Source organism: Lepidochelys kempii, chromosome 14 (genome assembly GCF_965140265.1).
Source record: "Lepidochelys kempii isolate rLepKem1 chromosome 14, rLepKem1.hap2, whole genome shotgun sequence".
NCBI classification, from domain to species: Eukaryota; Metazoa; Chordata; order Testudines; family Cheloniidae; genus Lepidochelys; species Lepidochelys kempii.
In genome coordinates, this window is record NC_133269.1 from 32,646,277 (window position 1) to 32,674,036 (window position 27,760).

Sequence of the window (27,760 nt, forward strand, 5' to 3'; positions counted from 1 at the left end):
TCTCCTCACCCTGGTCGAATGCCTTGTGTGGGTTGTACCTGGGGGGTGCAGGGGTGGAATGAGCCGGGGACGTCTGCCCGTTTGAGTGATCCATAGCAGGCATACGAGGCACTTTTGGGGGAGCCTTGTCCAGGCCTGCCATGGGTCAGCTCTCTCAAACCACCACCCCTGGCAGCACAAGCCTGACCTTCCAGCCCCCTGCAGGCCTCGCTCTCTGTGTACAGGTTAGCGATCGACACTCCCAAAACCTCTGAGCGTCCCTCGGGAGTTCTCAGCCCGTTCCCCGGAGCACATGCAGAACTGTGACTCTAATCCCACAGGCGCGGTCCACAGCAGCTTGTAAGATTCAATTCAGGCCAACCACTCTATTGAGAACACAGCAATTAGATATACAGAAAACAGGAATGAGTTTATTTTCAAAGAACAGAGATGCAAGCGAGAGTGAATAAATACTGGTAACACCCATTGTTTCATGTTCTGTGTGTATATAAATCTCCCCATTGTATTTTCCACTGAATACATCCGATGAAGTGAGCTGGAGCTCACGAAAGCTTATGCTCAAATAAATTGGTTAGTCTCTAAGGTGCCACAAGTCCTCCTTTTCTTTTTGCAAATACTGGAAAGTAATGGTAACATAGGATTTTGTTTTCTAACACTTTCTAGAGCCGGGGTTCTCACAAATTTTTGGCAGCCTCAGAATGAGGCTCTGACAATACTTAACTAACTGTAGGAAAAACAAACCAATAAATTACATGTGCATATTTACATAGGGATTTTTTGCATACTCAATAATAAATATAAGGTACAGTTGTGTCTTATCTTTACTGGACCTAAACACAGAACAAACCAGTGCTTTGCACAGTCTTGTCTTTTTTGTTGTTCTTTTGCTTTTTTGGTCAAAGGTGGACTGCTGTACAACAATTCTGAACTAAATTTAAAAATGCTTTACATAATAGAAAGGATAATGACGAATAACGAAAGAATGTATCTGCCAATATGTCCAAAGTTTCTTTCACACAAAAAAAAACCCAGTCAACATAGCCCAGTAATAATAATGATAACAGTAACAACAAAATCTGAGCTGTTGCTGTTGTCTTTTCAGCTTGGTTTTTGCATCATTTAACAGCTTGCGCCTCTGAAGCTCACCGTAGTAATTTGGTTCAACTTCCCTTGCACAAGTGCTGTAGGGACGTTGCACGACATACATTTCAATTTGATGAATTTCTCTCTCACACTGCAACTTGTTCAGAAATGGAATCAGATGGCTTCGGAAACACAGGAAACTGCCTTTCCCCCTGGTGCTGAAGTGTTTCTTTTTCTTTCTATGTTTTGCTTTTCTTAGCAGAAGGTCCCAGAGGAGCCACCTGCTGTCACATTCAAGGTCATTTTCTGGCACTAGATTACCTGAAATACTTTCTGATACCCAGTCACATATTAACTTTTTCACCTCCCTCCCCACCCCCATGAACAATCGCAACCTACCCAAACACCACGCAGTGAGATGGCCCATAGCCACTTACAGAGCTACAATAACATGAGATGTAAACACAGTGGTTAGAGGTCTATAAAATCATGAGTAGTGCAGAGAAAGTGACTAAGGAAAAGCTATTTACTTGTTCCCATAACACAAGAATTAGGGGCCACCAAATGAAATTAATGGGCACCAGGTTTAAAACAAATAAAAGGAAGTTCTTCCTCACACAGCGCACAGTCAACCTGTGGAACTCCTTGCCTGAGGAGGTTGTGAAGGCTAGGACTATAACAGGGTTTAAAAGAGAACTGGATAAATTCATGGAAGTTAAGTCCATGAATGGCTATTAGCTAGGATGGGTAAGGAATGGTGTCCCTAGCCTCTGTTTGTCAGAGGGTGGAGATGGATGGCGGGAGACAGATCACTTGATCATTGCCTGTTAGGTTCACTCCCTCTGGGGCACCTGGCGTTGGCCGCTGTTGGCAGACAGGATACTGGGCTGGATGGACCTTTGCTCTGACCCAGTATGGCCGTTCTTATGTTCTTAGCCAAAGAATACACTTTGTGACTTGAAAGAAAACCACACCTATGTAGCTCAGCTCTGCCGGCATGGTACTATTTAAAAGGGAGCACGCATGAAGATTTATGGCATTTAGAAGACACCTTTAATACTTAACATCTGAGCGATTGTTGGGGCACTTTGGAGGCTCTTGTGGCTGCAAAACAATCAGCTGCTGGCTGCATTTGAGAAATGCTGTTCTGGAGTCTAAATGAACAAGGCCTTCCCTTAGCCACATGCTGGGGAAATGAGGTAAGACTCCTTCTCATGAGATCACTCCCTCTCAGCTGCAGAGAAAAGCTTGACAACGTAACCCTGAGTTTAAAAGGTTCAAAAGCAGATGGCACATACGGAGTTTAAACGAGACACACTTATTGCTTGAGGGCCCCACTGCCTGATTTTGAGATCTTGGCTTGTTCAAGTAGGTGTGAGTTGTATAAGTGTCACTTCTAGGAGTCTCATTTTGAGCCCCTTTCGAGTGCGGTCTCTTTTCCCATCTGTCAAGGTTTCTTCCCCACTTTGAACTCTAAGGTACAAATGTGGGGACCTGCATGAAAACCTCCTAAGCTTACTTTACCAGCTTAGGTTAAAACTTCCCCAAGGTACAAACTATTTGACCCTTGGACTTCCACTGCCACCACCAAACGTTTAACCGGCTTTCTGGGAAAGTGTTGTTTGGAAACGTCTTTCCCCCCAAAATCCTCCCCAAAACCTTGCACCCCACTTCCTGGGGAACGTTTGGTAAAAATCCTCACCAATTTGCATAGGTGACCACAGACCCAAGCCCTTGGATCTTAGAACAATGACAAAAGGATTCAGTTCTTGAAAAGAAACATTTTAATAGAAGAAACAGTAAAAAGAAAAGGATCACCTCTGTAAGATCAGGGCGGTGAATACCTTACAGGGTAATTAGATTCAAAACATAGAGAATCCCTCTAGGCAAAACCTTAGGTTACAAAAAGACACACGGACAGGAATATTCATTCTATTCAGCTCAACATATTTTATCAGCCATTTAAAGAAATCATAAGCTAACGCATATCTAGCTAGATTACTTACTAAGTTCTAAGACTCCATTCCTGTTCTGTCCCTGGCAAAAGCCTCACCCAGACAGACACAGACCCCTTTGATGTTCTCCCTCTTTCCAGCTTTTGAAAGTATCTTGTCTCCTCATTGGTCATTTTGGTCAGGTGCCAGCAAGGTTATCCTAGCTTCTTAACCCTTTACACGTGAAAGGATTTTTCCTCTGGCCAGGAGGGATTTTAAAGGTGTGTACCCTTCCCTTTATATTTATGACACCATCACATACATCTCAGGTTTGCTACAGATCCACCGTCTTCCCATGTAGCACCGTGAGCTGCTGACCCCTTTCTCGTCGTTCAGATACGCGCAGTCACCTCCTCCTCTTAAGTGAAACCTGCCACACAGAAGCCAGGGAGCTGCAGTCAGGCAGAGGCCGGGCATTTCACACCAGTCCCAGCCAGGGGAGCCATTCTCCACAGTGCAGGCCTGAGTGCGGAGCAGCTACTCTCCCAGCCCCTCAGGAGCAGAGCTCAGGACAGCGGGGGCTTTGCAGAACCGCTGACTGTTCCTGACCCTCTATGCTGAGCAGCCCACAGGGGTGCTGAAGAATGGACAGTCCCCAGCAGGACAGAGAGAATTTGTTAGACTGATTGTCAAAAGGGACCGGCCCTCTAACAAGAGGGGCAGACCATCACCAGAACCAGACGACTGAGCAGGAAAAGCGGGGGACAGGAAGGATCTCGCCTCCTTGAAACACATGGAGCAGAACCAAGATGACACTGAAAGAAGAAATTGCATTCAGGGGTTTCCTTCTCCGTTGATCTATAACTCTTGAGCTTTCCATTGGGCATGGGGGAAAAAGAGAGTGTTGAAGAAGTTCCTTTGTGAAAGCATGTGTTCCTTGTTTGTAACCCTCACGTAAGTCTCCCAGAGTTCATCTGGTGTGGAGGGTGGAGCTCTAGGGACAACATGCCTCTCGGGAGATTTGGGAGGGTTCAGCACTGGTTTTGGATCCTACAGCAGCTGATTTGCAGGGTCCCACATCCTAAGGAGCATACCAGACAGGGAGTCTGTACCCCAGGAGAATGCCACAGAGGCTCGAACTCAGGACAGTGTCTGGTAGCTCTTCAGACCCAGTGAGGCTGGAAGCAGGTGGGATCCAAAGGTTGGGTCCAATACAGCAGAATGGGGACTGTCCATTGGGGAGCCCTGACCCAGCGCCAAAAGAGCCTGATTTTTCAAAGTACTGAAGTAACCCAGACCAGAGAAGTGGGGGGGGTCTCCATCCCCCTCTAATGGCTGGCCTGCAAAAGAGCTTTATCAACCGGGGGGGAGTTTCAGTTAAAGAAGTGGATTCTTTCGCTCCTATGGCAGAGGCTCATGCTTCTACTGCTGAAGTCCCAGGGTTCAAGCAGCGCTGGTTTTGTGATCACACTTGGAGCCCACTGAAACCCATCGCGGGGTGTTGGGCAGCCATCACTACTGTACCCTGTTCCCGTGGGAGCCCCAGGCGTCCAGCACCTGTGAACCGCAGGCTCCTTTAACATCGGTGCCTTGTTGCAGATTCAGAGGCCTCACCAGCCAAGTCACTCAAACCTGCCGGCTGCAATCCCCAGCGGGACCTGCACCTGCCATGCAGTGCTCGGCATGTTGCCCTCTCTAGCAGCCACTGTTAACCTGAGCTCCCTGCTGCCTCCTTTCCCCAGGGGGGGTCAGACACCCCAGGGACCTTGCTGAAGAGGGCTGGGGGAGAACAGCGAGTGTCCCAGCTGAAATCCCAGCGCGCAGCGAGGGCATCTCTGGCTATGGCGGGCTCTGTCTCCGGCCCAGCACCGTGCTGCGGGGAGGAGCCGAGAGTTCAGGGACACGCCGGCTCCCATCGGTCTCCGATACACGCAGGACGCGAACGGACCAGGGTCGTGTCTGGTGGTTTCACTAGCACTGAATGGTGGATCTACCTGAGCTCAAACCGCTCAGACACCAGAATCCCCAAGCCCAGGGAATTAGTCCAGAGGGGTGAGAGAGACTCACAGGTGGTTGAATTTGGTACCATTGGCCCATTTCCAGGGCTGACCCTGCTCCCTCCAGAGGCCGATCCAGTGGTCATAGACACCCTTATGGCGCAGCAGGAACGCCTTAAAGAAAGCTGAGGGACAGCAGGTATCAGCCCCACCTCCCATGCTCCCCCCCACCGCCCCTCCAGGGCTCTGTGCTGCAGAGAATCCCAGTCACATATTGAAGGGTGCTCAGTTTATTTTCAGGGGGGATTTTCCCCTCCCTCTTGCAAAGCACAAGATCCCCCGGGCAGTCTTAACCCTCCCACCGCACACAGCAGCCCCACCCCGGTGCTCCCAGTCACCCACACCCCAAGTCCCCCTGAGCTGGGGGCAGCTGTTGGGTCTGAGCTCTCTGCAGAGATGTCTCTTCTCACAGAGCAGCCACCGCTCACCCCAGCAAGGCAGGAGGAGGGAGGGAGGCAAGCTGAAGTGGGAGGGGTCAATGTGAAAGGATCCCCTCCTCCCCCGCCTCCTCAGCTGGCTGCTCCTTTCCCATCCCCACAACAGGAGCACTGGCTGGGTTCTCAGTCCCACTCCAGCAGCCAGCAGGCCAGGAGATGCTTGAGCCAGCCCTGCCCTAGACAGAAGCTGTCTCCCTATTTGGGGAGGGGGGCAGCGGAGAATGGGCAATCCCTGTGATCACACACAGACAGTAGGGCCCTGGGCCCAGCCAGGGCTGGCGTTCAGCGGCTGGAAGTTCATTCACTCCGGCCTCCCAGCACGGGAGGGCTCACAGCTGCTCCTCACCCCACGGGGCAGAGCCCAGGTCCTGCTGCAGCAGCCATCCCTGTGCCCAGATTAGTGTCTGGCAACTCGAGAGTCTCTCACCGTTTCCTGCTCACTGTCGATCCCAGCCAGGGAGGCACCCGGGGCAGAGCAGCGGCTTCGGCTGTCGGTCCAGCTCCCTTCCGTCTCTGAGAAATAGTAGCATTTCCCTCGGTATCCCATCCAGCCGTCCGGGCACGAGGGGCTCGCAGGGGGGCACAGATCAGCTGATGAAAGCTGAGAGGTCAGCGCTGAGAATGAAACAGTCACATGGAGGGTAAGAATTGCAACGAGAATTGGGCATTTGACTGGTACAAAAATTGGTCAACTGACCAGTCAAATCTGTCAAAGAGTGGTCAGATATTTTAAAATACCAATTTATCAGAATTGGTTACCTCCCGCCAGGAAGAAAAAGAGCAAGACGTCATTGTCTCCAGTAGGTTTAGCTTTCGATAGATATGGATCTACCTAATTTTTTAAAAAATGTACTTCACTGAGTTATTTTAGCTCAGAAAAAAAAGGCAAAACAATGAAACCAAGTTCTGGAAAACACCAGTGAGGCTCCAAGACGCAATCCGAAAGGCAGGCTGCCTCCTACCCCCAGGGCTCTCGCTGGAGCATTTGACTGCGGCCAAACAGGCAGTCAATTGACCGGCTTGCCAAGCCCATTGGGACCCCCAGCTGGGGCTGGTCCACTGCAATCAGATGCAGGGGGACGGAGACGTTTGTCACTGTAAATTTGCCTGGCAAGAAGGATTCCAGGGACACTCCCAGCCTGCGAGGGACTGACACAGCTCAGAGCATTTCTGGTGGGATAACTCATATGACTGGAGTACTGTCATGGATGGTTATAAACTGTTCAGGAAGGACAGGCAGGGCAGAAAAGGTGGGGGAGTAGCACTGTATGTAAGGGAGCAGTATGACTGCTCAGAGCTCCGGTACGAAACTGCAGAAAAACATGAGTGTCTCTGGATTAAGTTTAGAAGTGTGTGCAACAAGAGTGATGTAGTGGTGGGAGTCTGCTATAGACCACCGGACCAGGGGGATGAGGTGGATGAGGCTTTCTTCCGGCAGCTCACGGAAGCTACTAGATCGCATGCCCTGATTCTCATGGGTGACTTTAATTTTCCTGATATCTGCTGGGAGAGCAATACAGCGGTGCATAGACAATCCAGGAAGTTTTTGGAAAGCGTAGGGGACAATTTCCTGGCGCAAGTGCTAGAGGAGCCAACTAGGGGGGGTGCTTTTCTTGACCTGCTGCTCACAAACCGGGTAGAATTAGTGGGGGAAGCAAAAGTGGATGGGAATCTGGGAGGCAGTGACCATGAGTTGGTTGAGTTCAGGATCCTGACGCAGGGAACAAAGGTAAGCAGCAGGATACGGACCCTGGACTTCAGGAAAGCAGACTTCGACTCCCTCAGGGAACGGATGGCCAGGATCCCCTGGGGGACTAACTTGAAGGGGAAAGGAGTCCAGGAGAGCTGGCTGTATTTCAAGGAATCCCTGTTGAGGTTACAGGGACAAACCATCCCGATGAGTCGAAAGAATAGTAAATATGGCAGGCGACCAACTTGGCTTAATGGTGAAATCCTAGCGGATCTTAAACATAAAAAAGAAGCTTACAAGAAGTGGAAGGTTGGACATATGACCAGGGAAGAGTATAAAAATATTGCTCGGGCATGTAGGAATGTTATCAGGAGGGCCAAATCGCACCTGGAGCTGCAGCTAGCCAGAGATGTCAAGAGTAACAAGAAGGGTTTCTTCAGGTATGTTGGCAACAAGAAGAAAGCCAAGGAATGTGTGGGCCCCTTACTGAATGAGGGAGGCAACCTAGTGACAGAGGATGTGGAAAAAGCTAATGTACTCAATGCTTTTTTTGCCTCTGTTTTCACTAACAAGGTCAGCTCCCAGACTGCTGCGCTGGGCATCACAAAATGCGGAAGAGATGGCCAGCCCTCTGTGGAGATAGAGGCGGTTAGGGACTATTTAGAAAAGCTGGACGTGCACAAGTCCCTGGGGCCGGACGAGTTGTATCCGAGAGTGCTGAAGGAATTGGCGGCTGTGATTGCAGAGCCACTGGCCATTATCTTTGAAAACTCGTGGCGAACCGGGGAAGTCCCGGATGACTGGAAAAAGGCTAATGTAGTGCCAATCTTTAAAAAAGGGAAGAAGGAAGATCCTGGGAACTACAGGCCAGTCAGCCTCACCTCAGTCCCTGGAAAAATCATGGAGCAGGTCCTCAAAGAATCAATCCTGAAGCACTTGCATGAGAGGAAAGTGATCAGGAACAGCCAGCATGGATTCACCAAGGGAAGGTCATGCCTGACTAATCTAATCGCCTTTTATGATGAGATTACTGGTTCTGTGGATGAAGGGAAAGCAGTGGATGTATTGTTTCTTGACTTTAGCAAAGCTTTTGACACGGTCTCCCATAGTATTCTTGTCAGCAAGTTAAGGAAGTATGGGCTGGATGAATGCACTATAAGGTGGGTAGAAAGCTGGCTAAATTGTCGGGCTCAACGGGTAGTGATCAATGGCTCCATGTCTAGTTGGCAGCCGGTATCAAGTGGAGTGCCCCAAGGGTCGGTCCTGGGGCCGGTTTTATTCAATATCTTCATAAATGATCTGGAAGATGGTGTGGATTGCACTCTCAGCAAATTTGCGGATGATACTAAACTGGGAGGAGTGGTAGATACGCTGGAGGGGAGGGATAGGATACAGAAGGACCTAGACCAATTGGAAGATTGGGCCAAAAGGAATCTGATGAGGTTCAATAAGGATAAGTGCAGGGTCCTGCACTTAGGACGGAAGAACCCAATGCACAGCTACAGACTAGGGACCGAATGGCTAGGCAGCAGTTCTGCAGAAAAGGACCTAGGGGTGACAGTGGACGAGAAGCTGGATATGAGTCAGCAGTGTGCCCTTGTTGCCAAGAAGGCCAATGGCATTTTGGGATGTATAAGTAGGGGCATAGCGAGCAGATCGAGGGACGTGATCGTTCCCCTCTATTCGACATTGGTGAGGCCTCATCTGGAGTACTGTGTCCAGTTTTGGGCCCCACACTTCAAGAAGGATGTGGATAAATTGGAGAGAGTCCAGCGAAGGGCAACAAAAATGATTAGGGGACTGGAACACATGAGTTATGAGGAGAGGCTGAGGGAGCTGGGATTGTTTAGCCTGCAGAAGAGAAGAATGAGGGGGGATTTGATAGCTGCTTTCAACTACCTGAAAGGGGGTTCCAAAGAGGATGGCTCTAGACTGTTCTCAATGGTAGCAGATGACAGAACGAGGAGTAATGGTCTCAAGTTGCAGTGGGGGAGGTTTAGATTGGATATTAGGAAAAACTTTTTCACTAAGAGGGTGGTGAAACACTGGAATGCGTTACCTAGGGAGGTGGTAGAATCTCCTTCCTTAGAGGTTTTTAAGGTCAGGCTTGACAAAGCCCTGGCTGGGATGATTTAACTGGGAATTGGTCCTGCTTTGAGCAGGGGGTTGGACTAGATGACCTTCTGGGGTCCCTTCCAACCCTGATATTCTATGATTCTATGATTCTATGATTTCACCCCAGGCACAAGATCAACAGCTGGACGTTCAACCTAGCAACAAACAGCAGGTGAACAACTGAGAAGAATGTGGGAACTTTCACTCAGGGACATGAAAGCCACAAGGGGGCGCCAGAAACCACAGCCATGGGAAGTGACCTGTTGCACTGTGGGCCAGGAATGATGGAACTTAATTCACCTCCTACCTGCAGACTTTTCTCTCCCCAAACACAGCAGCAAGAAAGGCACTTTCTGGAAGCCCTCACGGCAGTGTAACCCTTTCAGAGCCATGAAAGAGCAGCAGTGGGGTCACCCATAAGTGACACCAAAGAGGATTTGAAAGGCCTGTCTAGTTGAGAGGAGTTGGACTCAAACCCCTCCAGATGTTTTCGAGCACGTCACTTTTGTTTGCACCACAGTAACTCGGTAGCTGGTTTTCAAGCCTTCCCATGTGGCTGGCGCTCAGCGAGGAACAGACACTCTAAGTTGGGAAGAGTTAGGAAACGTGGCAGCGGTGATCAGAAAGCGAGCATGTGTTCACCTCACTCACAAGGCATGTCTGACCCTGTAGATTTCACTGTCCAGTGCACGGTAGCCCACACCCCTGCCCTACTGAACTGAGCAGAGAAGTCAGTGACGAACAGTTGATGGCACAGGCTGTCTCCACCATCCATCTCCAGCTCAGATGCCACATGTTCTGCAGAGCTCCCTGCACCTGCAGGTGTGTAACCAACCTTAAGCTCACAGATTCCCACCTTACACAGCGAGAACCAATGCTGCCCATTGCAACAGCCTGCCATTACAGCAGGAAGCTGGGATTCAGGGCGCATCTGTATCCGAGCAATCTGCACCAGTATAATCACAGTGACGCAGTGACATCAGGGCAAACACCTCCTGGAGATGCGCTGGAGCAGTGCGGCTCGCTCTGGTAACTTCCTGCAGCAAACTGCACCAAGGCAAGCTCCTTTGTGCACCAGTGCAGTGCGTCTGCTTTAGCGGTTTGCACCAATTCAACTACACGGACGTCATGACATCGGCACAGAGGATTCCTAATGCAGACGGACCTGGATTCAATCCCCTCTGCCAGCTGCTAAACCCTCCTGGGGCCCAGTGATCGGATCCCAGGACAATAGAGAAATCCCACCCCCGACATTCCCCAGCACGCCCTGCCCCTGACAACGGGGGGATACAACAGGGTTCATGTTCACCGCAAACAGACGCCCTCTGCATGAGCACACGCTGTCTGTGCAGCCCGGGGGAGTGAATGGTGCTAAGGGACCCTTCATGGCCAAGCTCAGCGATTGGGGGGTTTCCACACTGCGCTGGTGGAGGGGTCTTGACTTAATTCTATGGCTCATTTCAATAACACGGCAGCACCTGCCGCCCGGCCACAGGCGTGACCTGAAGATCCAGGAAGGCCAAGCTGGTAACCTCAGAGTAACACAGGGAAGGCAAAGGGCTCAGGGTTGCACTGCATCCTGTCCCACTGGACACCCTGGTCAGGGACTGCTTCATGGCACGTGGCAAAGGTGACTTGGGTCCAAAGTGCTCAGAGATGGGCTGGGGGGGCTAATGTCAGTCAGATCGTCCTGACACAGAGAGTGCCCAGGTGCAGGGGTCTGGGAGGAAGATCCCCCAGGAATCCTCTGCCCCAGGGGCAGAAGCCGGACAGGCCGGGAGGAGAGAGTGAGTGTGGCAGGTCACGGGGGAATGGGATGGGCGGAGATCATAGATGGAGGGGAAGGGAGCGGGGCGGAAGCTGGGAACTCACCTGCCAGAGCAATGATGGCAGCAATCAACGCAGACCATACAACTATCACTGCAACCACAACTCTACAGGTTGGACTTTTCTTGCAGTTCCAAGGAGGGTCTGAAACAGAAAGACCCGTCAGGCAGGGCTGGGAGGACACGTCTCACTGACAGCACCGGGGCTGGAGCTGCCCTGCAACATGCACCGTTCTTGTCTAGTTTTTGTAAAGCTCTCCAACACCACTTTCTACAAACCATTACCCTCTGATCCCACTGAGGGTTTCCAAAAGTTAGTGCCTGTCTCACCCACCGCAACCTGCAAGGTCTTGTGCCAGCAAAGGGAAGCTGCTCCCAGATCTGGAGCTGCATTCGCATGTCCTGAGGGCTGTCCTGCACCATGGTCACTACGGGCAGGTAGGTCATCAACCTCCATCTCTGTCCCAGCTGCAGGATGGCCTCTGGTTCCTGCTCCCTCAGGCACCTGGAGATACTGAAAAAGGGGTGGGGTTGGCAGAACAGGAGAACACCCCATGAGGTTAAGAAATGGCAGTGAGAGCCTTTTCCCTCCCTGGGAGATTATGGTGTCCCTCTGTGGGGACTCCCTTCCTGGCAGATGCTAGTGAGCTATTGAAAGAGCTCAGCCTGTTTAGATTATAAAAAAGATTGGGTGGTGACATCATTGAAGTGTTGAAGTGACTTCATGGAGAGAAAATATTGGGTATTAAAGGGCTCATTAATCTATCAGAGAAAAGCATAACAAGACCCAGTGGCTGGAAACTCAAAAGAGACCAATTCGTAGTAGAAAGAGGGCACACATATTCAACAGTGAGGACGAATCACCAAAGGAAGAAACTAGAAAGGGAAGTGGTGGGAATTCCCCACCTCTTGATGTCTTCTAATGAAGACTAGATGCCTTTCTGGAACGTGTGTAGTCAAAAATTAGCTCCTATGCTCTACAGAAAGCATGTGATATGCAGGGGGTCAGATGACACGCTCTAATGGTCTCTTCTGTCCATAAAGTCTGCTAATTGATGAAAAATGAGCAAGCATGGGGAGAAGCCTCTGATGTTTTACTGTGTTCGGCTTGAGCCCACAATGAACGCTCATTGAGAGGGGTGATCCAGGGGAAGCAGCTCAAACATCCAATGTGGCTGGACAGGGGCAGGACATCAGCACTGCAGGGGAGGGGTGGGTGTGGCAGTGACATCACAAGGGCCTTTGGCAGGACCTCAGCCTATTGGACAAAGGTGGTAGGGAGGCGATGACCTCACAGAGAGATCTTGACATCAGCCAGGCAGGACAGGGGTGCAGGACAGGGGCCACCTCGGAGATCCCTGTGGCTTTGCTTCAGCACGTCTCCTTCTCGAGGTCTCTCCTAGAGGACTGAGAGAGCATTCACTTTCACATTCGTGAGCGCAAGGAGGACCCTCTTCGGAGTTTTCTCCTTTTCTTTTAGTGGTTTTGCTCGAAAACAGACGTCCCTGTATAGAAGGTAAGAGCCTCGGAGAGGTTTGGAACCTGTTCAGTCTGATCCATCAGGTGTCGGCTGATTTTTAGGAATGGAAAACACTAGATTGCGGGGGCAGCATTTTATTTCCGACCTAAGACTTTGTCTCTTAGAATTACTGGGGACATTGGGGTTTCTCCTTTTTGTTTTCCCTTTTCCTGTCTCTCCCTCCTTTCTCGTCTTCTCTTGCATCTTTGTCCTTTTCCCCTGCTTTCCTTTCACCACCAGGACCTGTCTGTGCGTGTGGAGTTGGGACGGAGGGGGGGAGGGGGGGTTGCACTCCAACTCTCATTGCGGGAGGCCCTCCCAAAGACATGTGGCTGGAATAGTGCTCTAAGAGTGACTCCCTCCGGTGGTGACCCGGGACATCTGGTGAGAACTCTCAGCTTTCTGCTTCTCAGAGTCTCAATGCTGATTGGGGGAGTTTGGGGCTATTGTGAGGGAGGAGGCTCAGGTCCTTGTGACCCTCTTTTAAGACCAAGGAAATAGGGCGTAACCAAACATGTATTTGATTGCACTTGCCGCTTTTCTCCATTCATTGTCTTGGAGTAATTCACGATTCTCTCTCTAATGGGCTAGTTCTTCTAAAATACTTTCTAAAGGATTAGGTTTTAATAAAGCCAAATGCAACCCCATACCTCCAGTAACAAAGGAGTCAGGCGGCACCCTACAGAATTGGGGACAATCCGCTGGAAAGCAGTGACCCTGAAAAGGATTTTTGGGTCATAGTGGACAAGCTGTTCAACATGAGCTGTCAATGTGAAACTGTGTTAAAAAAGGTTAAAGCCATTCTTGGCTGGATAGAGTAGTGAGGATGGAAAGGGAAGTGAAAGAGCATTGGTGAGACTGATGTTGGAATGTTGAATCCAGTTCTTGTGTCCACATTTTGAATATTATGTTAAAACAATTGGAGAGGGTGCAGAAAAGATTCATAACTGAGTGATGGGGATGATGCCCTATTATGAGACATTGAAAAAGCTCAATCTGCTTAGTATATACAAGAGAAGAATGAGAAGTGAGTTGCTTGACTTCATGGAGAGAAAATGTTGAGTATAAAAGGGCTCTTTTATGTCTCAGAGAAAGGCATGACAAAACCCCATTATGGAAGCAGAAATCAGAAAAAGGATAATGACAATAAGACCCAGATTTGTAAGAGGGTGGTGTTAGGGGGCTTATTCCTTCACCCACTTACTTCCCTGGTCCTTCTCACATGAACAGAGAGCAACAATACCCGAAGTCCAAAGGTGCAAACAATTCGATGTTTATTGGGGTGAACTTCCAGCAAGCATGATTCCAGTTTCCTTCCTTAGTATCCTCCTTCCCAGCTCTGACACCACAGAGCCTTACACCTATGTCCCTGTTCCGATTCCTGCCCTTAGCCAAGCATGATTCCAACTTCCTTACTCCCATTCCCTGTTCCCATTTCCCCCTTTAGCAAAACATGATTCCAATTTTCTTACCCCCATTCCCTGTTCCCATTTCCCCCTTTAGCAAAACATGATTCCAATTTTCTTACCCCCATTCCCTGTTCCCATCTCCCCCTTTAGCAAAACATGATTCCAATTTTCTTACCCCCATTCCCTGTTCCCATCTCACACACCCACATGCCCCCCCCCACCCCCCCACCCCCCATTGACTACAGATTATATAGTAAAACTTGAGTTCTGCTTAGCTATACCTTAACCAATCATTTTCCTGAAATTTAACTAACCAATCCTAACATAGTGTAACATGATTATGTAACCAATTATATCCCACCACCTCAATTAGTTTACACCTAGCAAAATTAATTATACAGCAGACAGGAACAATCACAGAACCAGACAGAGATTATACAGACAAACAACAGCAAAGTGGGAACTATAATGACAAAACAATACAGAAGTGAGGATTTCACATCCCAGCTATTGATAAGTGAGTTCTTGCCAGACAGGATGCTATCAAACTAAGTTTCCTTTCACATTTTCTAGGCACTTCCCTTTCTCTGGAGGTGATAGGAATACAGTCCTGTCCTGATAGTGCCTAACAGCCCAATAGCACCTTATTTCAATGTGACTAGTTTGGAATGTGAGGATGTGACCGTTCGCTTCCCAGTTTATGGCTGCCTCTGCTGCTTAGCCAAAGGCCTTAGCCTAAGAACAGGGCCTCAGACTGTCACAGTAAGAGAAGGCCCTTACACCAGCAGACAGTGATTTTGATTCTTTCTTTTATACCTCTATCACTAGCCAAGTGATAAGAATACACCTAAATTCTTAGAGTATAGGCCTTTACAGACAGGCCTGAATATCTATATCCTAACAGGTGGTTTGTCATTGGCACAAAGTACCAAGAGAAATGATGGCTTCTCCATCTCTTGATCTCTTCGAATAAAGACTAGATGCCTTTCTGGAAAATGTTTGAGTAAAAGAAAAGCCCAGCTCTTCTGACATACAGGAGGCCTTAGGATACGCAGGGGATCAGATTAAATGCTCGAATGGTTCCTTCTGGCCATAAAGTCAACTAACTTGTGAAAACCTAATTGCGGCCTGGGGAAGAACTTCTGTGTTCTACTATGTAGTCGGTGTCACCCCACAAGGAAGTGACATTGAGTGGGGTGATCCAGGGGAAGCGGCTGAAACATCCAATGTAGCTGGACAGGGGCAGGACATCAGCACTGCAGGGGAGTGGTGGGTGTGGCAGTGACATCACAAGAGCCTTTGGCAGGACCTCAGCCTATTGGACAAAGGTGGTGGGGAGGCGATGACCTCACAGAGAGAACTTGACATCAGCCAGGCAGGACAGGGGTGCAGGACAGGGGCAAGCTCGGAGATCCCTGTGGCTTTGCTTCAGCACGTCTCCTTCTCGAGGTCTCTCCTGGAGGACTGAGAGAGCATTCACTTGCACGTACGTGAGCGCAAGGAGGACCCTCTTTGGAGTTTTCTCCTTTTCTTTTAGTGGATTTGCTCGAAAACAGACGTCCCTGTATAGAAGGTAAGAGCCTCGGAGAGGTTTGGAACCTGTTCAGTCTGATCCATCAGGTGCTGGCTGATTTTTAGGAAAGGAAAACATTAGATTGTGGGGGCAGTATTTTATTTCCGACCTAGGATTTTGTCCCTTAGAATTACTGGGGACATTGGGGTTTCTCCTTTTTGTTTTCCCTTTTCCTCTGTCCCTCCTACCATTCTCTTCTTGCTTCCTTTGTCCTTTTCCTCTGTTCTCCTCCCACCACCAGGAGCTCTGTGTGTGGAGCGGGGTCCGGGGGGGTTGTGGGAGGCCCTCACAGAGAGGTGAGACTGGACTAGTGCTCCGAGAGTGATCCCCTCGGTGGTGACCGGGGCCATTCTTTGGGCTATTTAATGAGAACCCTTAGCCTCCCACCCCTCAAAGTCTCAACCTTGATTGGCTGAGGAGGGGGCTATTGACAGGGAGGAAACTCTGGTCTTTGTTGTTCTCTTTTATGACCAAGCAAATAAGTCACAATCAGTTATACGTTTGACCAATGTGGATGCTGCTCTCCATTCATTGTCTCGGAGCAGTTCATGATCCTCTCGAACATTCCAGTTCTTCTGAAATAATTGCTGAATAATTACTATGAACAATTGTTGGTCTGTAGTTCATTTGAGAGCAATTCTGCTACTGACTGGCTGCATCAGCTAAGACAAGTCCCTGCTCCTTTCTCAGCCTTCGTTTCTCCTTCTGTCAAGAATGAATAACAATCCTCTCCCACTTACCTCACCATGGGTGGATGCTGGGGATCCACTGAACAGTGTCACTCGGAGCAGTGCAGACTAGGGGGTGTCCTATCACACTGAGCCATATCAGATTATAACCTAATATTCAATTTGACTTGTATTTTATTGTTTTGAAATTGTGAAAAGCAGTAACTACTTAGCTCAGAGTGAAGCATCTCATCCAATTTTCTAGAGCATAGTGTCTCCCCTTTGTGTATGACGAGACAGTTGAATGCACTGTGACGGACAGGAGATGCTCTTGTTTTGCAAACAGATATTTTTGCAAAGAATTTTCATCCTACTTGTTATGATTTCAAGAAACAAAGTGGTTTCGTTTGAATGGATTTTCTGACAGAAAAAGGTTTCCATGAAAATGTTCACACCTTATTTCCTGGGCCTTATCCCTGCCTCTGGGGGGTTGTTGTCTGTTAGTTAGAACAGGAATCAGGACAGTTGTCTTCTCTTTCTGGCTCCGTCACCGCTTCGCTGTGTGACACCTTGGGTAGGTCCAATGGGAACAGGGTCAATTCTCTAACTCCAGGCAGCAGGAAGCCTGGGTGAGATAAGGGATGTTAAGGCCATCTGCGAAGGAGAAAGGGATGTTTCCAGGTGTTGAATGTCAAGAACTCTAAACTTTGCTAAAATGGATAGTCTCGAGAAACAAGAACTAGTTGGGGCCAAACTTTAACCATTGTCTTCTATAAAGCCCATTCAGGAATGTGAGTCCCAGAGAGCCATAGAGAGGGGGAGCAACTTGCCCAAAGTCCCACAGATCAAGAGGCAGCAATGGAAGCAGGAGTGACACTCTCTCTCAAAGGCAGGGGGACCAGACATTAGGGCCTGGTTGCAATTGCCAGCTGTGGGAGGGAGTGTGCGACAGTGGTCAGTGAAGGGGTCCATCCATGGCTCTGACACTTGGTGTGACCCTGTGGTCGCAGCTGAGGCCCGTTTGCCGTCAGTAGGGTTGGGGTCCCATGGCTACAGCCCAGTGGGTTTGGGAGGTTCCAGGAAGGTGAGTAAAGTGCTGGGATGTCAGGATCCCGGAGGCGCTGTCACCTCCGCCCTAGGGCCGTGTTCTGCACCCCCTGCTGCTGGCTGAGTTTCTCCGTCCCTTGGCAATCAGACAGACTCTTGTTTTCACAGCCAGTCGATCGCCCTCGTGTCATCACCCTGCCTGCTGGCTGGGCAGGGTAACTCCTGAGGTCACCACCCTCTCCAGCCTGCCTTGGGCTTGGAGAGTGAGGAGGAGGGTGAGGGACGTCTGCTGATCCTGAACATCCGCCATCCATTGTACCATCACTGAGAGCACGTGAGTGGCATTCGGGTTCCTCGGTGTCTTCCCCTCTCTGTTTGGGGGAGAGACTATCTCCAAAGGGGGATTTCATTTGCAAACAGCCCCCAAGAGCCCCTCACTCTTAGGCCAGGCAGGGGCTTCTCCAGAGCCGTCTCCAGTGTGTTTGGAAAGGTTCCAGCAATGGGGCTTCCCAGCCCTTCCCCTCCCAGCCCTTCCCTCCCAACCCTTCCCCAGGCTGAGAGTCTCTGAGGTGAGCCAGACCCTGTGAGCTGCTGAGCCTGGAAATCAATGGGGAATGAGGAGGGCTCTGTGCTTCCTGTGCCGAGGGCCTTTGTGACTTTGATGTGAGGAATGATTTCCCAGGAGAAGTCCGGACTCCTGGCTTCTGTTCCTTCTCTAGCCTGGGTGGGAGAGTGGCCTGGGACGACAGGAGGGGACTGCTTCTCCAGAGTAACCGATGGTCTTTGGGACTGACCTCATTGCTGGAAAAGGATGAGACTTCCTGGCTATTGCAGCAGCAGGGATTATGAGGGGGAACGTTGGGAGCGGATCATGCAATGAACTCCTGCCCGTGTGTGTAGATGGCATTCCCTGCACTCCTGTGCGGGCAGAGGGGGCGGCTGTGGTTGGAGGAGGGAGGAGGAGGGACGGAAAAGGCCCAGGAGTGAAAGGCTGCCTTGAGCCCAGTCTCACCCCTGCTCCCCGCTCGGTTCCAGGATGGCCAGGCTCCTGCGGATGTTGCGGAGGAAGGCTCTGCAGGTGGCCCCAGAGCCTGAGGGAAGCAGCTGCCGTCTTCCCAAGGGGCAGAGCAACCCCTGCATCCCTGCTGGCGGGGAAGCAGGTCCCATCCAGGCCAGACGGCGGAAGTGCCCGGCCTTCTGGAAAAGGACCCCGGCTCCCGGCGCAGGCGCCGAGCTGGGAGAGGCCCCGACCAGGCCCCAATGGAGCTGGCCCAGGCTGCGGTTTGGCAGACAGGACCCAGCCCAGGAGGGGCGCCGGGCAGGGTGGCTCTGGGGCTTGTTGTGTGGGCAGCAGCGGCCCCAGGAGCCCAGACCTCCTTCCCATCAGGAGGCATCGCCCTGCCCGGTCTCTGAGGACCTTCCAGCCCCTGCAGGCCAGGAGGGGGAAGGTCCCTGTCCCAGCACCGGCAGCTCAGCATGGGACAGCGGCAGCACCTGGGCATCTGGCAGCAGCCAGGCCGATGGAGGCCACTGCTTTGTTCCAGGTGAGGAGCCGGGCTGGGCTCCGGGAGGGCTGAGGACGGGATGTGAACACCCTGGGCCCAGATGCTCTCCCAGGGATACGGGGGGGGGTCCCAGCCCAGGTGTCTGGCCTGAGCCCCGCGAACCCCACGGACAGCAGCAGCCATCACACAGCTGCCCCTTCCGCACGGGGACCTGGGGGTGGGGGCATGAAGAGCTGCTGCCACTTTGGTCCTTGCTGCTCCAGGGCCGGGGGAATCGGCACCTCCCCTGGAGTCCTGGCCAGTGGAGGGGGGGTTCTTCTCTGGGCTTCTGCAGCTGTTGGGGGCTGAAGGCATCCCTGAGAGGGAGGTTTGGGGCCCCATCTGCCCTGGGTGCCTGAGGTGGGAAGGGGGGTCTTGAATCCTGCTCTGCCCACCACGCCCCTGTCCTTCCCTCCCTGGTGCAGGGACCCCCCTGGATTCGGAGCAGGAGGAAGGGGTGGACGTGGCCAAAGATGAAGCTGCTCTCAAGGTCATCCGAGAGCAGCTCCAGTGCAGAGATAAGGTACAAATGTTCCCCACTGGGCTGGAACCAAGATTGTCCTGTCCCTTCCCAGGATCCCCACCCCCTGCCGAGGGTCTTGTGCCTCCTGATCCACCACCCCCAATGGGACCCTTTTACATCCATGATGTGGGACCCCCAAGATGGGGGTGTCCCACAACAGCCAAAGTCATCTCCCCCCACAGGCACTGTCCCAGTTCCTGATCCTGCTTGTGTAGGAGTGGTGGGGGATTTGGACAATAGGCGGGTCCCCACAATCCCCCATTGAGGCCTGAGCCCTGGAGCTGGTGTGGGTGGGGCAGGAAGGTCCCTCATTAACAGGTTGTCTCTCGCTATACCCCACTCCCGGTGGGTACAGGATGAGGGGCAGCAGCTCCTGTTCCTTCAGGCCATCTACCCCGCATGTCTGGCTGCACGGGAGAGAGGGGAGGACACGCTGGAGCCGCGCTGCTGCAAGGCGGCTGTGGTGAAGAGGATCGTGGTGAGTGAGACACGCCATACGGCAGCTGGAGGGAGGGGGAGAATTGTGGGGCTGGGGGACAGCTGAGAGTGGGGGACAAGGAATCTCATGGTCCCAGCTCAGTCGTCGGGATGGGGCTGAATGGGGGCAGTTTTGACAGGGAGGAGGAGAGAAGGGGATTGGGAGTGAGCTGGGCAGGAATCCGAGAAGGGGGACAAGTCGGATGGGCAGGAAGGAATTGGAGGAGCGGGAGGTGGTGGGGGATCCTGCTGGCCATGTGGGGCACTGGCTGTGTCATCTCCTCACTGGGAGGCGTCAGTCGGGCCTGAATCTCACATGCTCCTTTGTCTCTTTCACGTCTCACAGGAGCTCATCGAGGAGCTTCCCGATGACTCGTCACCCAGCGCCGTCCTCGCCCACTCCCTGGCTGCAGTGGGCTACCTCTGGTACTGAGACAGCCCCACCCCCCAACCCTGCCGGCTCCCCTCACCCCAGTGCTGCTCAGGCCCAAGGCTGGGAGTCACCATCACTGTCCCTCCCAAGTCACCTCCCAAGAGTGGCGCCTCTGGCAGAGATGGTGGGGTGGGGAGGGTCACTCTCTCCTGGCAGGGCTCTTCTTTTCACTCCCATAACATGACAGGGGCCTTGGGGAGGGGCTCACTCCCGGGCTCCGATACAGGAGGGGCAGCAGGCTCCAGGGAACAGCAGCTATTCCTGTCCTGCCACTGTCTGTCTGGGACACCTTGGCCTTGTCATTCCCTAGCGAAGTGCCTCAGTTTCCATTCTCGCCAGACTGTGCCTCTATCCCTGTGGCTTGGTGTCTGTCTTGGCGACAGTCCCACCCAGTACTGCACAGTCTAATAGCAGCTCCTCTCTCTTGCCAGCACCATGAAACCTGCCCTGGAGCCAGCCCTAGAGACCCACCTCTTGCGAGCTGCCCTTCACTCCGTCTTCACCCTGGGCACGGAGAAGGACACCACCGGCATCCAGGTACCTCCTCCTCCATCCTCCTCCTCTTCCAGAGTAGTCCTTGGTCCCTACTCCCTTGATTAGCTGGAGCTCCAGATTTAGGGGTGGGGTAGTGGAGATGGAACAAGCTGCAGGCTTGGATCCTTCCCTCCAGCAGGGAAGAGATTACCCCTCCCTGGGGGATTTTTCTTTCTTTCTTTCTTTCTTTCTTTCTTTCTTTCTTTCTTTCTTTCTTTCTTTCTTTCTTTCTTTCTTTCTTTCTTTCTTTCTTTCTTTCTTTCTTTCCTAAGCCGTGTTTGGCCCAGAAGCCCAGGTTCCATCCATAGCAACTTGGCTGTTTCCTACTCTTCTGCCTACAAGGCCCTCTGCAGAGACCTGCTAAGCTCATGGAGTAAAGGTCCAGGGGTCATCAATTCTTGCAAATTGCCTGCAGTGGGATGTGAAGGAGAGAGGCCAGGAGATGTGTTTGGGAGTCTCCCCAGTGCTTCCCAGAGACCCCTCTTCCCATCCTGTGGCAGGTGTAGGCCCAGGTTCACTAACTCTGACCCATGCTTTGCAGACTCTGCACAAAGTCATCCCAGAGGTCCTGGATGCCATGCTGGGGAACCTGCTGGCAGAGTCCCCAGACACAGACAGGCTCCACTTCATCTTGGAGGTGAGCCCCATTTCACCGTAACTCTTTGGGGGACTGGTAAGGAGAAACTGGAAGATCCATTTTCTACTCTGTCCTCCTAGCTGGGTCCCCAGTGGGCCGTCCTTGGTTGGTGGGTCAGTGCAATGTAGTGTCAGGTCCTTCCTTCTTGAGGAACAGAGGAAGGAGCTGGGACTCCAAGCCAGAGCTCTGCCTGGTTCTGCTGAGCACTAAGCACAGGGCTCCTGGCTGTCTTGGGGAGAGAGAGTCTGAAAATCCACCCTTCCCTCTCCCCTCCAACACACAGAGCCCATGAGATTAGGGAGCTACTTCTCAGAGAAGAGGCACATGCTCCTTCCTAGATAAACAGGAGGGCCCCAGGGAATCAGCCCTTCCCTCTGATCTGCTCTGACATTCCTGGGGGGATTGTGCTCTCAGTCACTCCCTACTTCCCCCCAAGGATTTGCATAGCAGGGAAGGGCCGAGGGTTCAGTCTTCTTTCTGGTGAACTGTTCAGGAATCAGGAATTCTGGGAGGATGGGACCAGCCCCTAGATTGTCCCAATCTAGAGAGATGCGGAGAAGTTGTGACCTGAAGGGTACAAGCTGCATCCTGGGGGAAAGAATCCCCTTCTAAAGCTCTGCCATCAAGGACTCAGCTATTTCCCCCTGCGCAGAATGTCTCAGGCCCCTGGGGCTGGAGGCGTGGGGGGCTCATTTGTAAAGCAGGAGCAGCTGGCCACTGAGTCTGACCTGCCTCCTTTCCCCACAGCATGTCAACCTCTGGGTCGTGTCCAGGGTGTCGCAGGAGCGAGCCAGGGCCATCAGGAGCAGCACAGCCCTGCTGAGATACACAGTCACTCTCCCTGAGTTTGACGTAAGTGAGCTCCGAGCCCAGCTTGCTGGCTCCAGGTGGAGGCGGGCTGGCTCCAGCGGGCTGCAGGATCTGCTGCTGCTGCCGGGGCTGTGGCTTAGGAGGGTTCTTCATGGGGAGGCAGAGTCAGAGCAGGACTGAGCTAGCTTGAGTCAAGTTCTTCTTGTCCTGGTTCAGTGTTGACCCTGGGCCTTTAAGGGGACCATGCTCCAGCCCCTGCTTGGCATCCCGGGCTCCCTTGGCAGCAGAGCAAATGAAGGTTCGATCTCAAGCTCCTCTCCCCCAGCATCTCCTGTAGAGGGGCTAAGGGGAAGGAGCCCTCTGGCCCAGGGCAGACAGGGAGCTGAGAGGAAAATGCTGATGGAGTCCCCTCTGCTCTCCCTTCCATTAGATCTCAGCCGAGTTCCCTCAGATGGGTCGCCATGTGGCCCAGCTGGCTCTATTTGTCAGCGATCCAGACAAGGACATCAGCCGGCAGGCCAGGGAGGGGACTTACCGGCTCTACCAACTGCTGCTCCAACAGAAGGGTAAGGAACCCAGCTGGGACACGGAACCCAATAGGGGACTGAGAGTGACCATATGTTGATAATGGGACCCTAGACCATTTCTCTCAGACTGACCCCAGCCGGAGGACAAGTCTCTCTCTGCCTCTGTTCTTCTCCATTCCACTGTGCAGCCACCAATGGGATTGGAAGGACACAGAAACTGCAACCAGAATGAGGAGAAAAGTCGCTCTCTCTCTCTCTCTCTCTCTTCCAGGTCTGACCATACATGACGTGGAGGATCTCTGGTGCTATGACTGGCACCAGGACAGAAGGCTCTTAGGCTACAAGAATACAGCCAGAGTGGGGGAGGTAAGGGCACTGTGCCAGGGCATGACACAGCTCAGGGAGTGTAGCTGGCTGGGTTCCCTGCAGTGGAGGCCTCCTGAAGACAGGAAAAGAGCCTGCTCCTTATTTCCAGCTCACAGTTCCTCATCCAGCAACCAGTGGGACACGCTGGTGCCAAAGGTCCCACACTGGGACTGGGCCAGGAGTCTCCTTGTTCTTGTCAGGCTGCAGGTTGGATTCCCCTTGAAGAAACCAAGGAGCTGCAGAGGCCATTCCCAGCGAGGAGAGAAATCACTAAGCTGCGGGGAAGAGACCTTTGGTCTGTCAGCTCCAACCCCCTCCTCCCCTCAACAACACACGCACACTCCTCTAGCCGCTGAGGTGCAGGAGATCTCTCTGCTGGAAGCAAGACAGAGTCCCCTGTCGTCTCTGTGCCCTGCACCGCAGAGTGGGCCTGCTCACACACATTAGAGATCCATTTCCAGCCCATCCTGGCCCCTGCCATAAATTGCCTTCCCGAAAGAGCCACTGGAGGCTTTGGTCCCTCAGCATCTGCGACCTTTTAATAAAGGGGCTTCCATGAGCCCTGGGACCCTGAAAGCCTCCTGGGGAATGAACTGCCTTGGCGACAGCAGCTCTCTTCCCCACCCTTTGGGGCACTAGACGCCATTGGACCGCCAGGAGTTGGAGGCTGGCTCTGGGCAATCTACTCGAGCCTCATGTCCTCTTGGTTTTAGGTCTTTGAAAAATTCTTCTCCGTCGGGCAGAGAAGATCCTTCGTACAGACAGCATTGCTGGCCATCCACGACCCCCTGCTGCGTGTCAGCCAGGCTGGGCTGGTGCTGGTCTACTCCCTCCTGGGGGAAGCCCAGCAACTGATGGGGGACACGGTAAGCAGCTGCAATTGACTCAGAAGCTTGGGGTGGGACCCAGGGCCTCATTCCCATCCTCTCGCCATTTGCTGGCCTGCTAGCAAGGAGCCTAGTGGGGACTTCTGGCCTTCATGGACTTCTGTTCTTAGGATGTGGTGCTCTGCTATCACTCCTGGGAAGGACAGGAGAGTCCCCTAAGTGCCCTCTGGGAACCTTTCCTGCCCCACAGAGCTGCACCCATTTCCCCATGGCCTAGTGTCCATGTCACCCCAGCCACCATCGAGAGTTGCTCCCATCCCTGGCAGCCTGGGAGGCCAAGGACTGACTGGTGATGGTGACTGACTGAGGCACATGGGTGTGGAAAGCTGGTCTTGCTGCTGGTAGGGCCTGACCCGCTCTCGAGAGATTGGGAGGATTCAGTCGTCAGGGGCTGCTGACCTGCCCCATTCACCAGGGCTGCCATCCTGTGGTTTCAGGTTTTGTCACTGGGGTGTCTTGGGGAAAGGTCTCAAGCTCTCCCCATTCCACTTCACTGCTGCCAGAATCCCTCCCACCCCCCGCCACCCTTCTAGAGCCCCCTCCCTGCCCTACCTGGGTGGGGATGGAGGTAGGGGTGGAAGAGAGGGTCCTCCGAACTTGAGCGGTGTCCCCAGGTGGGTTGGAGGTGGAACAGCTGTCACGGGCACTGATGGGGAAGTGGCAGGAGCTCACCCTACAAGGAGGGGGGTTGGCACTGAAGGTCACTAGAGAGGACAGCAAGCCTCCATCCTGGGGGTCAGGAGGGTGAATCTACCACTCAGACATGAGCAGCTGCTGGGTGGAAATGATGGTGCTGGTTCCAGGTGCCCTTAATCCTCCCTGATTCCTGGGGAGTGTCTCAGTCTCTGACATGTTCTCGTTCCCCTGCAGCATGAGGATGTCACAGCCAAGGTCATGGGCCAGCTTCACATGATTCGGCACTTGCACCAGATGCCCGAGGCGCTGCAGGGGCTGTGGCTCATCTGATGCTCTTCAAGGTTCCCCTCCCTGTTCAGCAAGTCCCGCTCCCTGCTGCAGGTACTGCTGTGTCTCACTATAAATGGGGGACTAGTGGAAGCAGAAATGGTGGCCCCTGGCACTCACAGGAACTCTCTCCCATCTCTGTGGAGCTGTGTCCTTCCCACGGCCCCCCAGATACCTTCATCTGGGGCAGGAGCTCTTTCCCTCACACCCATATCCCTCCCCTCTTTCCTTGATCTCACCCCCATCCCATTTCCCATGCTCCCAGGCAGAGATCTTCCTGCCCCATATGGCGCAGAAGGACCTTTGCGTCAGGGCTATAGACTGTCTGCCCAACTGAAGCTCAGGAAGCTCCACCTTTGAGGAGGTGAGGATGGGACAGAGGCTCCGGGCTAGCTTCATCTCCTGCCCTTTATTCTTCCTTTGGCCCTTCTCTGGGCTCTCAGAGTCTGACATGAAGAGGAGCCTCCTCCCCCCGTGTCTTCTAGGTCCTGGGGTGTGTGACAGCCTCCCAGATGGGTGCAAGCAGTAGTAGTTCTCAAAGAGGCCTAGAGGGAAGAGCCCACTCCCTCTTGGAGGTAAGAGCCATTGACTTCTTTGGGCAAAATGGGTTTCTTGGGGGAGAAATGGGATCCCTGCTGCATAGCCTGGCTGGGAGCTTCCCCCATCCCTGGGACAGAGACATCTTCATCAGTGTGCCACCCTTTTTTGTTCCAAGCAGGAGGCTCCCCAGAGAACTCCTCCTCAAACCTGTTCTCCTGGGAGCGTTTCTGGGAGGAGGCTCCCGTCCCTCAGTCTCCAACTCCATCATGCAGTCTCTTTCACCTAACATCTCCGCTCTCCAGCTCCACTTGCCGCAGCAGGACAAACGGACCTTCAGCTCGTAGGGAACAGACTGTGACCTCCTTCTGATCAGCAATGGGGTTTCACCATCCCCTCAGCAAACCTGTCAGCCGGGCTGGACCGGATTTGAAGGAGGAGGGTATCTAACAGGGTGGCTTGGCCTATGGCTGCCTAGCCTGGGGCTAGGCCAAATTGATGACCAAGTGAGCCCCACCTGAGAGGAAACAAGGGAAAACAGCAGCAAAAGTCCAGAAGCAGAGCGAGCTGTTCAGGAGATGGCCTTGGGCCAAACCCTGGAGTCCAGGGTAGGACTGGCTTCTCTCACTGTCCCTAAGGAAGGGGACATAGAAGACCATAGAAACCCAAGAAGGGCAGGCCGAACCGAAATCAGGCTGAGGAAGAACTCCCCACGAGGGTGGAAGGCCTTGTTTCTGTTCAAGACATTTTGGGACTTTGTTTGCAAAGAGCACGACCCAGGAAGGAGTGGAGTAAAGGACAGTCACCTGGTTGGAGGGCTGAGTTCCCAGCCAACAAACTGCAAGAGTGAGTATGAGCGCGGTTGCTAGCCCAGCGAGAAAGCAATGACACAAGGCCTGGCCAGCATCTAGCAGTGAGTGAACTCTGGTACACACCCAAAGTGGCCGTGTTTAGAGCCCTGGGTAGGCTCTTCTGTGGGAATTTCCCATGGGTCAGTGGGGCCGGAATCTCTCCTGCTCCTTTGGTTTCTTTGTGCTTCCCACAAGATGTCTGGTGAACTGCCCTTGGACTCTGGGCCCAGCACCGCTCAGAAATTATTCGCTACCTTCAGAGAGACAGGGCACAGCTCAGCCTGTTGGGTAGGCTGGAGAATCACACTTCACTCGAACACACAACACTGAGGTGGTTTGGGAAGTATAGTAACAAAGAAGAGATTTAAGTGATACTAAGCAAGAGAAAGAGACAAATTTCAAAGAGAGAAACAAAACACAACACACTTTGTAGTGACTAAAACTGAATCTTAACAAGTCACACTCTTTGCCTTAGCAGTTTCCAGACTAACATATCAGCTTTCCTAACAGACCTTCTTTGATGTCCCTGTAGGGTAGAAAACTTCTCTGTCGAATCCGCTGATTTGATTGCTTCGTCTTCTGGTTTCAGACCCTCTGTTATCCTTCTGGGGTGCCTGGACCCTGATTGTAACATCTCTCTGGCCCAGCCTCTTACACAGATGTGTGCTGCAGCCAGCCCAGCGCAGGGAGCAGTGGGGACAGATGATCTCCTCCTGTCAGACCAAGCAACAGGGGTCCCATTGAGGCTTAGATGGAAGATCCCAGGCATCTCCTGGAGGTAAGAACCGTCCACTCTTCTGGGCACTTGGGGCTGTTGCAACAAAGAGGGGGCTCCTGTTCCATAGCCTATTTGTCCTCATGACTGTGTTTTTTTCTTCTCAGAGGATGCGCCCGGGACCCTGGAGACTGTTTCGTGCAGGAGGTTTGAGCAGGGAGAGATCACTCACTGTCCTGACCCATGGGTCATTAACCCGGGTCTGCAGGGTTCCTGGGAGCAGCCACCCTCCAGCACGCCACCTGGAAGCCTACGAAAAACTGCTTACCTAGGACTGACGAAGTCCAGACCCAGTTTGAAGCTCCTATTGGCAGAGTCCCAGAGCAGCTAATCGGCCCCCGGGACCTCCTTAAACCAGCAGCAGGAACAAGAAGCTGTCTGAACAGCCGAGATCCTCCCCGGCTCTGGACCGTGTGTTGGCTGTTCCTGCTCCCACTCCCCAGGCTTGATTTCCTGGCATCCTGACTCGGGGTGACTCATCTGACTTGAGGTTCTGAACACAATTTGTTCTTTTGCTTCTGCTCTTCCAGTGTCCTGA

General features: G+C 52.6%; 1 protein-coding gene across 1 annotated transcript in view; it reads right to left on the reverse strand.

The window, feature by feature from the left end:
• Positions 1-1,462: 1,462 nt before the first annotated feature.
• LOC140898121 (C-type lectin domain family 2 member E-like) overlaps positions 1,463-27,760 on the reverse strand; it is a 58,065-nt gene continuing 31,767 nt past the window's right edge. The window contains exons 3-7 of the mRNA XM_073311569.1: positions 11,189-11,287; positions 5,939-6,126; positions 5,085-5,188; positions 3,330-3,447; positions 1,463-2,527 (exon numbers count right to left, since the gene is read on the reverse strand). Of these exons, the coding sequence (XP_073167670.1) occupies positions 2,489-2,527; positions 3,330-3,447; positions 5,085-5,188; positions 5,939-6,126; positions 11,189-11,287 (548 nt within the window). The 3' untranslated portion in view covers positions 1,463-2,488. The remainder of the gene's footprint in view (positions 2,528-3,329; positions 3,448-5,084; positions 5,189-5,938; positions 6,127-11,188; positions 11,288-27,760) is intronic.